This window comes from Bactrocera neohumeralis, chromosome 6, assembly GCF_024586455.1.
Source record: "Bactrocera neohumeralis isolate Rockhampton chromosome 6, APGP_CSIRO_Bneo_wtdbg2-racon-allhic-juicebox.fasta_v2, whole genome shotgun sequence".
Lineage (NCBI taxonomy): Eukaryota > Metazoa > Arthropoda > Insecta > Diptera > Tephritidae > Bactrocera > Bactrocera neohumeralis.
This window is the reverse complement of record NC_065923.1, coordinates 80,102,261-80,114,970: the sequence shown is the minus strand read 5'-3', so window position 1 is coordinate 80,114,970 and position 12,710 is coordinate 80,102,261. Positions and strand designations below refer to the sequence as shown.

General features: G+C 31.2%; 1 protein-coding gene across 5 annotated transcripts in view; it reads left to right on the top strand.

Moving 5' to 3' along the window:
• Positions 1-12,710, top strand: part of LOC126761499 (uncharacterized) — a 116,878-nt gene that overhangs the window by 95,706 nt on the left and 8,462 nt on the right. For 3 of the 5 annotated variants that reach the window (XM_050477766.1, XM_050477765.1, XM_050477762.1), the window contains 3 exons: positions 2,081-2,131; positions 6,525-7,358; positions 11,826-11,963. In XM_050477766.1, the coding sequence (XP_050333723.1) occupies positions 2,081-2,131; positions 6,525-7,358; positions 11,826-11,963 (1,023 nt within the window). The remainder of the gene's footprint in view (positions 1-2,080; positions 2,132-6,524; positions 7,359-11,825; positions 11,964-12,710) is intronic. The other 2 variants (XM_050477764.1, XM_050477761.1) reach the window with 1 other exon arrangement.

Below are 12,710 nucleotides of genomic sequence, written 5' to 3'. Positions count from 1 at the left end.
AGTATTGTTTTTTTAATTAAAAAAAAAAATTAATTTAAAATTTATGTTAAATTTTTTTAATATTTTTTTTTATTTAAATATAATGTGTTTTTTAATAAAAATATATTTTTTTTTAATTTTTATAAAAAAATGTTTTTGTTTATTTGAATAAAATATTTGTATTATTTTTTTTTTTTTAATTATAGTTCGAAAATTGCCTTGTGCAGACAATAAAATTTTAATACAGATTTTTTTTCTTTTGGAAAACTCATGCATTTCTTAATATCTTCTAATTTCTTCCACACCTTTATTCAACAAGCCTCACAAACATAAAAAAATAACTGTTTATTTGTATGTGTATTTTATGTGTTTAAGTCTTGTACGAAATATTAATCAAATGTCATGTTTGCATAACTCCAAAATAACTTTGGCCTACAAAATTTCATTGTTAAGTGTTTTCCAATAATTTTTGTTAAATTTCTTAATTTAACATATTTTAATACAATTTATTTTAAGTTTGTATTGCAGATTAACCAAAAGCGTGTATTTTAGAAATTCAAACAATTTTAATAAATATTGTCATTAGAAAAAAATTAACTTAACCCTTAGGTGTCGCAAAAAAATATGGTATATTTATTTAAGTTTAAAACAAAAGAGAAATAAAAAAAAGGTTAAATAAAATATAAAAATAATCATAAAAACATATATAAAAACCTTAAAATAAAAAATTATATTTAAAATATGTAAAATTATTTATTGAAAACTTATATTTTTATTAAAAAATATTTTACTTTTTTTTGTAATTTAATATTAAATTGTTATTTAAAAAATCAATTTAATTATAATTTTGCATTTAAAAAGTTTAAAATTAAATAAACAATTTTAAAAAATATTTCGTAGTAAATTCAAATATTTTTTTTATTAAACAAAATTTAAAACAAAATGATTTTATTGTAAATTAAAGTAGAATAATTAATTATAAATTTTAAATTAAAAAAAAATTATATGAAAAATTCAATTTCATTTTAAAAAATATTAGTTAATTAATTCAAACATTTTTATAACAATTAAAAAAAAGTGTAAAAAAAATTTATTAAAAATTTTAATATAATCAAATTTTTAATTAATTAACACACTACGCAATTCATCCCAATATTTTTTATAACCTTTTTAACAAAATGGTTTTTTTATTACAATAGATGAAAATTATTACGTATAAATTTTTAATAAAAAGAAAAGTATATGGGAAAACAAGGAATTTTACGTAATAAAATAAATTTTTTTTTAATTAATTAATATTTTTTTTTAATTTTACGTAATTAATTCAAATATTTTTTATTACTTTCTTTATTAAAAAAAGTGTTTTTATTTAAAAAAATTTAATAAATAATTTTAATTCAAAAACATTTTTAATTTAAAAAGTTAAAAAAAATATTACGTAAATAATTCAATAGTTCTTCAAACGAAATTCGCAAATATACCACATTTTTTCCCAACCAGCGGTATACAACCCACTCCAAAACTATTTACTATCCACTGTGTATAGCGTTCCCTACCAAAAACAAAAATCTAAAAACATCCCAAATTGAAACGTTGCACGACAGCTCCGTTAGAAAGTATGGAAGTTCAAAGTAACAACGTGTAAGCCAAAAATATAAGCATTTAAATTTATACAAGAAATAAAAATGACTTATTAAAAATAGCAAATATTATAAGCAGAACTAACATTGTTCCCAATTTTCGTGATTAATCGCAAGCCAGACATGATCAAAATCAAACAAATAAACAATTAATCAAGCACAGAAGGATCACTCAGTAACCGCAAGCAGTAACTGCATTTGCCACAGTGTGCTTACCATAAAAAAAAATCTAAAAAAAAAAATTGGAAAAAAATCGAAAAAATTCATAAAAATTCATAAAAATATTTCCTCATTGAAAATGCGCACAAACTGACAAAAAGTTTGCTATGCATACAGAAAAAAATATTTTTTTTTTCGTTAACAAGTGCCGAAATTTCAATTTTCAATTTAATATTAAAACAAGCAAACTTAAAGTGTGTTTTAGTATGAATACTAGAATTATTTTGTGTAAATTTTTCCAGCGTCTTCCAGCGGTTCTAAGCAGGATTGGAGTAATTCTTGCAAGTCCTTTGGTAAGCTATTTCAAAAAAAAAAAAAAACACAAAAAAACCTTAAAAAATATTTAAAAAGTACAACAACAAATTAAACACTCATGCACCACACACAAAAATTCATTGTACTGAAAGCAAACAAAAGATGAACAAATCAACAACAATCTGGCAGCACTAATAATTTTTTGTTTTTCAAAGAGCTCAATAATTAAATTTTAAATTCTAAAAAATCGAATCAGAGAATCAGAAATGTTTGAATATTACACAAAAAATTTGTTCCTTTGTTTTTTTAACAACCAATTCAAATCTATATGTTTTTGGCAAAAACTAAATTCTCTCTTCAAGCGCCACACACATCAGAAAACTGCTTTATTATCATCAGCTGCATTAAAAATCTCATCTGTAAAACTTCGTCATTATGTAACTCAGCATCATCATCGTTACATTCAGCATCATCATCATTTCAATCAGCATCACACTCATCATTCTCATAGTCATCAGTGGCCAACATGTTATCAACAGTCATTTGGTGCGCAAAAGTACGGCAGTTCCAGCGTCAAATATCTTGTCAGCTATTCTCCATAACTCACACTCTTATTCTCCATCAATCACATTTTCCTACTTTATCACTCACACTTTCCTACTCTATCACTCATACTTTCCTTCTCCATCACTTACACTTTCCTTCTCCATCACTATACGTCCCTTCTCGATCACTCACACTTTCCTATTCCATCATTCATACTTTCCTTCTCCATCACGCACACTTTCCATCTGATCACTCACACTCTCCATTTCCCCATTAACACTTATATCAATGACACCGCTCAATTTTTTCCAATTCATTACAACTTTGGCACTTAACTCCCACATCCCTTTCCACAGTGAAAAATAAGTAAAGACTCTCCCACACTCCACAACACTTTACCGAAACGGCATGTGATATTCGCACTTGATTTCTCAAAAAAACAAAATTAAAATATTTTTTTCGAATTCAAGTACTTCAGTTCACCGCTGGCAAGCTCCAGTTACTCTTTTACTTTTTATTCCTTTTTTCGTTTTAATATCCGACATTTTGACAGACACTTCGTAGTTGCACGCTTTCAATGTCAGCTATGCGCTTCTTCTACTCCTGTTCTCAGTTCACATTTTTAGCCTGGCATTGTGCATTGTTGCATTTTGAATTATCGATTTTGTGCTTTCGGTTGTCGATATTTTTCGATATTCGTTTAAACAGTTGTTTTCTTTTGTTTGATTATGGTAATATTTGATTTCAGTTTACGAAACTAATTACTCCTAATCATTTAACTGTCTGCATTTTGCAACAATTGTATGTATTTGTTGAATTTGTTTTTGTGTCACACATTAAATAATGCATTTTATAGGTTACAAACGAAAAAAAATTGTCTCGATAATAAAACAGTCACGTGAAATATGCCTTGAGTAAAGCGTAACGATGAAAAACACACTTTAAGGTCACTTATAATTGGGAAAAATGTTATGTATTGAAAAAATTTGGCATAATTAAATATCTAACTAAATGAAAATAATGCGCAGGTGGAGAAAGAGTTGTCTGCGAGACTGCTGAAACAACGCTTTTTAGCTTCCACTGCGTACATTTTTTTTCAGTTGAAAATATTTTCAATAATTGCTGCTGTTATCTTTTGATTTGTATTAGCTTTGTTGTGAAGTCCCTTATGCAACTGTGTAATGAAGAGCGTGGCGTATGAAGTGCATAAGTCGAAATTCTTCACTTTTACGCAAAGCCCGTCTCTTTAAATGCATTACCGATTCAGCTCTTGTATATATGTATAAGAAATACTCGAATTTTAAGTTGATTTGCGAATTCCTAACAAGTAAGTGCTTCCGTACACATTTTTTTCAATATTAGCATATAAAAAAGGAATATAATAATAAAAATGTAATTATTACTGTAAAGATTCGCGTTTGATTATTTTCAATTACTTCATAAATCATAAGTTTTTAGTTCGATAATTTAGTACTTATAATATTTGTTTGTTATAATCTTTGAATTGTTGAAATTGGCTGCTAATCTTGATTTTATGGCCGGTTTGTATCCTTAATTTGCGTACTGTGGCAACACGCTTTTAAATGTAGTACACGTAGTGAAAAATAGTCATTTTTAAGTAGTGGAAGATCGTGGAAGCTACTTTTATATATGAAAATATTAATTAAAAGTCGACGAAAGCTGATTGTGAATCATCGAAGCAAATATGTGACTATCGAAATATCGATAAATGACATTTTTTATCATTAATAATTAAAAATAATATCTTAACAAAATAGAAGTCAAAGGAGTGATCCGAAAAAGGACATTTATCGCACTTCGTACAATTACTACAAATTTTCCGTTATTTATGGACGACGAATTTTACTCAAAAAATAAAGCATTGACGAGTTCAAAAGGATAATTTGGTAAAATTGATAATCTTATTAATCATCCATGCATTTTATTTGAGAAAACTAAAAAAAAACGATACATTTATTCTAAAATATCCATTGAAAAACTTTCAGCGCTGTATTAAGAACTTTGCCACCAAATATGTTAGAAATGTTAACAATTCATAGCGAATAGCGAAGTATTTCTAATATATCGATTTATTTTTATCGGAAAAATCTATTATTTTTATCGATTTTTCTAAAAATCGCTGATTATGAATAAACTTACAAAAGTCGATAAATTTACTCTAATACATGTTAGCAATTCTTAATGAAAAGTGAAAGATTACAAATATATCGATCAGTTTTCTTCCGAAAAAATCGTTGATTTGCATATCGATATTTCCCCCCAACATTATTATATTCGGGGAAACTGATAAAAAATCGATAAATGGTTTCCAAAATATCCGTTTGAAGACTTTTTAGTGCTTGGTTGAGTTTCTCCATTAGAAATATCGAATATGTTCAGATGTTCAATTCAGAGCGAATAGCAAAGTATTTCTAATATGTCGATTTATTTTTTATCAAAAAATTGACTGTTTGCACATCGATTTTTCTTCTCAAGTCATTTCTTTCGAAGAAATACATAAAAAGTCGATCAAATACAATCTATGAATTTATTCTAAAATGCAAATTATGTAAATTTTCTAGGTATGGTTAGCAGTTGTTGGTAGCCTTATCGCAAAACTCTGACTTCTTATAGTTATAGTTCTCTCTCTCTCTCGGTTCTTCTTAGCTCTACCAATCGGTAAAAAAAAATTGCAAAGTGATTTAAACACTAACATATTAACAATAAATCTTAAGCTCAAAGAAATACTAATTGAAAATATATGATAATATTTTCATATTTGGGTTGCCCCACGATCTCTCTTAGCTGAGAACAGTTTTTTGATTTCAGAAAATTGTAGTTAAATATTTTTTAGATGTGTGAGTACGTTCATTCTCAATGTAGATATAAATAGCTCTATAGAAATATTTTTATTTATAAATATTTTTAAGATTTTGATAAAAAAAAATAACTGGATTTAATAACTTTTTATTATTTTTATACTTGTTTCACTAGAAGCTTAGTACTTTTGTCAAGGGAAAAGAAAGAGCGGTTTTTGTATTATTTGTATATTATTGTAGGTAATTTACTTTATTAAGACACTTCCAGTTAGGCGTAGTATGTTGAGAAAGGGACGAAAAGCTGTCAAAAAAGTTTAGGGCTTTCGTTGTAGATATTAAATAATAAATCATAAAGAAAATAACTCCTCGAAGAGTGTCTAAAAATGTCACAGAATATTCAAATTCAAACAATAAAGCAACAATTTGTATGTGAAATTTGAATTAGAAATCTTAATACAGTATTTTAGAATGAAAACTATTATAATAGCTACCTCATAAGTAGCCACTACTGTAAAATAATTTTACAATGAATTGACGACGTGCAACCTTTAGGCCTTGATATCGTTGTTTTTGCTGCTAGTGCAACTAAAAACTTAATTGTACCCAACTGGAAGCGAATGTTGACACCAACCATTACCAATTATTTACTTAAATTAGTTGTTGCTTTTCCCTTTAAAGTTACAGCTGTTATCTTAAAATTAACTTTAACTGTGCTTAACCTGTGTTCAGATGAACCACCAATGTCTCTCACCGCCCTCTATTAATGCTTGCTAAGTAACTAAAACTCGTTAAATTTATACCACCATTCGACCATAACTTAAGCCATAGCCCACTCGAAGAGCCTTTTAATCCACGAACAACTTCTGCTGCCTTACCACAAATTTACACCAACAATATTACCCAGTTTTCAGAGCGTTTGCAAATTCATGCAGCCACATAGCCAAAATCGCCGCTTTATAATGTCATTGAACTCAAATTTCGACACACAATCAATTGTATGAATACCATTCAAATCCAAATCCCAATTGTATATGTACGTGTACCAAGTAATAGTACCAAAATGTAGGGTATAATCGAACGAGAATTTCATGCTGCTTTGTCGTCTGAAAAGGCCACAATGGGCGCGTCCAGCAGCACAACAACCGGTACCAGCATACCCGTAACGCCCACACCGCTGCATCCCTACCACACGGACCTATCAACTGCGACCACACAAACACCGTTACCGCCATCGCCACCACCCGTGCCGACACCCTCATACGGCATGAGTACGGTTGATGCGCCGCGCATACGTTGGGAGGAACAACATGGCGGCATAATCGGTGTGGCAATGCAAAATTTACGTGCGCGCTCCATACGTCGACGTACGCGCTCACCGGGTTCGATCACATCGGCGTCCAGCTCGTACGTGGATACAGAGGCTGGGCGCATCAAAACACCCACCACCATGTCCACTGTCATCGAGCCAGTCTACACGGAACCCATGTTTGTGCCCGCTGAAAGCGCGCATACGCCGCAACTTGAGACTACAGTAACGGTTGAAGTGGAGCCCACACTGCCAGCGCCGGCGCCTACACAGCAGCGTCGTTCCATTTCTACAAACACACCGCCGCTGATACTCAGCGGGACAGGCAAGCAGTCGGAAGATGAAAATGCCGCCAGCGTTAGCGAAGTAACGGCGACGAATACGGTCGCAGCGTCATTGGAAATGCCGGCGGAAGCTGAAAGGTTGTCGGCACAGCTGGAGGCACAAGGTGTGGCTGATGAGAGCGGCCACTTGCCGGTGAAGCCACCGCGTCGCAAGCAATCGCGTTCCAGTTCGCCAGTACCGTTCTACGAGCAGGTGGCGCAGCCGGAAGCCGCCAATGGCCATGGCATGGGCACTCTGAATGCCGAAACTGTAAGTGTAACATTAAATAAGAATTTCCCATTAACCAACACCAAAAAAGGTCAAGTGTACTTGCACTTCGCTGCGGCTTGCGCATGCCAAAAGTTTCTGAAGTACTAACCCAAGCGAGTTTCGGCTCAATTTGATTTACAGTACCCTTTAAAGACCCAACGAAAGACACAGGTATATGCAACAATAGCTCTGCTCAACAAAAAGTTTGAGCTCTACTTCTAGCTCTTGGTACCCTCAAAAATATCCGCTTTAAATGGCGGTTTGTATGTGTGTTTGTGGCATAAAACAAAAGCAACTAAATCCAGCCGCGTTTTTGTTGATTTTTATGACGCTCAAGCAGGGATATTAAGTGCTTAGCCGCTAAACAAAAGATATAAACAATGAGAGAATGAGAGAGTAAACAAAAATTTTGAAGGGAATTAAGTACAAAATAACTGTAGAAGATTGAGGAAAACGCGCGGATTTACAGGTAAGCTAATGACAAAAGTAGAAACCCATTACAACGATTTAACTGATTGACAAGCTCTCAAGTGAGATTTTCTCATTACTGTTTACATTAGTTATAGAGACAACGAGCATTTTTTTAAAACAAAGAAACACGCTGCATTGCGAAATCTTCTTATTGTAAGCAAGGGAGAAAAGTTCAAGTGAGTATACGAAAGGAATAAAAATCCTATTATGAATAGTCAACAAAAAGTGTATAAGTAGCAAAACGACTACTAAATTTCTGGATTTTTCGATAATTTTTGGTCCTCTCGACATTACTTTTCCCGACTGTAATAGAAGAGTATAGAAATTGGGTAGTGTTTAAAGTAACGATACCGGTTATAATCAACAAAAAAATGTGTAGATGGTTAATCCTCTGCTGCTTAAGCTGTTTTCTAACATTTCCAAAAGAATATTGAAATTTTTCAAATCCAAAATAAAGGTAGCACTAACGTGAAATTCGAAAAATACTGAAAAGTTCAGAAGAAATTGTATGCAAAACCTCAGAAAACTGTTCCAACACTGGATTTCGTTTGACAAACGAACGGAAAATCAGAAAACGAAGAGCGTAGAATGCCTACGGCGAAAAAAGTGTTTTTTGTACTGGGTCTGAAACTAGATTTAGCTAACTTAGGTTTTTTTAAGCAATTTTGGTTAGTGTTTTATGGAAGATGATAAGGCGAAAGAAATTGGTTATAAAAAGATGGAAGAATGAAAGGAAGTATTAGTTTACAAAATTACTTTAAAATTAATATAAAAAAAATATATTTAAAAATTTTAAATTTGAAGTTAAAAATAAAAAATGAACTTTTTTTCTTAAAAATAATTATGAAACTTTCTGAATATTTTTTTTTTTTTTTTTTGCATACAAAGTAGTATACATTTTTTTTTTCAACTTGTGAACAAGTATTATATTATGTATGTGTTATAAAAAATTTATCAGCTTGTAGACTTAGCTTATGAACTAGAATTTAGGGTTATGTTAACAGCAATGTCTAGCGCTGCCCTTGAGTAGTTTTAGAAAAAAAAAAAATTTCGGTTTGTATATTTATATTTTGAATTTTCTGTTTCCAAATATTATTTATGCATAACAAAAATAATTTAATATTATTTTTCACTGTTAAACATTTGAAATATAATTATTTATATATTTTAAAGATACCACATTTCCCCAACAATTTTTCTCTAATTTTATTTGTAATCCAAATTTTTAAGTGCTTTCAGCTTTAATTGAATAATAACCACAGTTTCTGCTTAACAACAATGCATTAGACTTATTAGCTAGCAAGTCAAAGGATGCCACATTGCCAAAACTTTTGCCAGCCACATACACACAAAACTAACAAAATCCATACAACCATGTCTAACTAGACACCCACTAACATAGAATCACTCATCCGGTCATGTGTTCACGGCGCATACAAACGCGCTCTCACTTAACTTTTGGTTCGTCAAATGCTTTCTGCGCCAAAAATAAATACTAAAACTAACATAATTTAACCGAAATATTAATTGGTTGCATATTTTGTTGCAAAATTTTGTTAAAATCGCGTACTAACGCCTACAAACTAACCATCACCGCCGCCGCTCAGTTCATTCCAACAAATTCGTTAAAGTATTTGTATTCAAAAGCGTACTAAAGAAGTTAAATTTGCTTTCATTTAACAATTTCGAATTCAAAACTTCTGTATATCTATGTATATATGTTTGTCAAGTGCAAAATTTTTCAAATCTTAATGCGAAAAATTGGCAAATAAAAAAATTACAACAAAAATTATCAAAGTTACTTATTTAATTATATGTATAAATTCTCTATTTCTCACCTTCTTAACGCTAACGCCTTACATAATACGCTCACGCAGCCGGTAAGTATGAGGAATAGTATTGGAAAATATCATATTATATGCCTAGAATGCTTGAGATAGTTTTATAGTTATTGCGCCTTAAAGTAGGCTATAAAATGAGCAATGGGCATCAATAGAAGTGTATCGAAAAATTTATATCAAATGTTGATATTTTACTGAAATAACAGCCACTTAAATGAGTTGTACATTGATTATTATTAATTTCGATAATTAATTTAAACATTTATCGAAATAACGACCAATTAAATCAGATGTTTCGATAATAACCAATAAAAAATATCGAGCTTATTTCCTACAGTATTTCTTAATTCATTGAGCTATAAAATGTCTGCAATTTTAAACATTACCGACACACGATTATCAAACGCAGAATGTTAACGAACATGAGTTAAATTGTATTAACATTCAATCATTCAGTTGCACTTTCTGCAGTGCTGCTCCACTGCTTCGTGATGACGAGACAACAACTGCTATTGTATGCGTAAATATGTAACATTCCCACTGTTGTGCATGCTTTAACATACATACGTACATATAACTACAAACAGTTTTAATATAAAATGGATGTACATATGTACATAAGTATGTATGTTCATATACATATAAGTACATAAGTGCTCACCCTTACCTTTTATTGCCTGCAGATCTTTCATTTCTTTTAATTAGACATACGACGGGTTCTTAAACGCTACGATCGAATAATAAAAATAATTAAATTTCAACAACATTGATACATTTTTCACTCAACTTAGATTTACTACTATAAATTTGCAGCGTGCATGCTGAAACATGTTTGCCAAATCAACACATTGTGCATTGCTTTGCTAAATTGCATTTGCACACTTTCAATGCACTTAATTAACACACACACTTATCACTTTGCATCACAAATTCAATTAATTTTGAAATAATACTCAAAAAACACCCCTAAATGATTAATTTATAATTTTTCATAAACTTTGATCGCGATCACGTACCGACGCGCACTTACCGACACACGACTACCAAGCAGAGAATGTTAACGAACACGAATGAATTTATATTAACACTCGGTCATTCAGTTGCACTTTTTACAGTGCTGCTCCTCTGCTTCGTGATGACGAGACAACAACTGCATTTGGATACGCAATAATGTAACATAGTGTAGGAATGTACACATTTGTGCATACTGTAACGAAATTACAGAGGATCACTCGGCGTGTTTGCAGTTACATAAAACGTACAAATTACATTGCTTTGCTGTTTGCCCAGGATTATACCAGCAATTCTAAATAGTTTGTTAACAATAACATTTCTTATTTGTTTAATTAACATTTTTTTATTTATTTAATATTTAATACAGAAATAATTAGCAAGGTAAACATCGATATTATTTTATTTATTTAGAAAGATTAGATTATTCTCAACATAGCACTGATTAGCAGTTGAAACTAAGTAGTTGAGATCAACGCTTGTTCGGTTAAAATTATTGGCAGTTTCTTCTTTGAAATTTACAGTGATTCAGAATTTGTGAGTCCTCAAAGTCTAAGCATTAATTTCTTATATAAAAAAGCTATACAACGACGAGCTTAATTCACAAAGGACTGAACAAAACAGGCTAAGTATGATCCCTCCACCATGCTGAGGGACAAGTCATTTAACCCAAGCATACTTTAAGGCGCAAATAGCTTTATATATTATATAAGTATTACATAATATTTTTTTACTTGTATAAGATTTTCTTTTATTAAATAATATTAATTTACACGTCCGTTATTTATTTCTTTTATTTTTTGTTTACTAATTAATTTGCTTAGAGCTGTTCACTTGACCTTTTCGTTTTATTAAATAACCACTCAATTACTATTTGAATTTTTTGAATAATCAATTCCTTTTTTCTCTTGATTTCCTCGTTCGCTGCTCTGTTCTACTTGATTCCTTCGTTTATGCGTTTGTAAATTTTTAACTGATTTTGAATTGAATTCCAAAAACAAAACCTGCTTTCAATTTTGACATGTTTGTGAATTATTTTGGTATTCGCCCTTTTCGATTGTTCAACTGTTAAATTTAAATCTAAATCAATCAAAAAAAATTTGCTTAAATATTTGTCCAAATTCCAAATTTGTAACATAAAAAGTTTTTCAAATTTACCGCCATCTATCAGGGTGAGAAGCGACGCGATGTGCGCGCCCCCAACGAGATCGTCGCCTGTACGACTTGTGGCGGCAGCAGCAGCCCGTGCACGCACTCGGCCAACAATGGATGCGCAACAGAGGTAAAAACAAATAATAGCATATAAAAATAACGGTATTGTAAGTTCATACAAAGATTATGCAAGCTCATAACGAACAGAAAAAAAGTTTCGGTTTAACTAAGTTGGTTATCCGCTTTAAAATATGGGTTAATAAAGCCAGCGCATACACGCCTGTTGTTGTTGTTTTGGTTTTTTGCCATTTTGCATTTTTATTCCATATTCCGTACGTTGTATGCAGTCTGCTGCAAATTTGTGCTCGAAATTCAAAATTCGATTACTCCCTTGCGGGTGGCAACGTGCGTCATCGCTTTTGGCACTCAAACATCAAATCGGATTTCGCCATGAAAAATGTGCGCAAATTCTCGACACAAAAGCGAAAACTTGTTGGAAGACTGCAAATTTTTGTCACGTTTTTGTCATGTGCATAAAATGCATGGGGGGGCATGTGTACGCTAGTCTATCTGACCTACAAATATATATTTACGGCACACGTGCCTGATGTGGTAAGTTTCATGGTTGCCACAAAAGAGGTTGAAATGGATTTTTAGAGAAATAAAGCCGAAATATAGCACCGAAAATAATTAAGTTCACTTTAGACAGGCTTTATGAAAGCATAAAAGTTAGAATTTCAGCACAAAAACAAACAGCAGCTGGTACTTGGAAGCACAAAACGGTGCTGCGAGATTTCAAAATCGATTTACTAATATATAATTTAATAAAAAAGGTCGAAGTAGACCCGCAAGAACTAAAATAGGTAGTGTATAATAA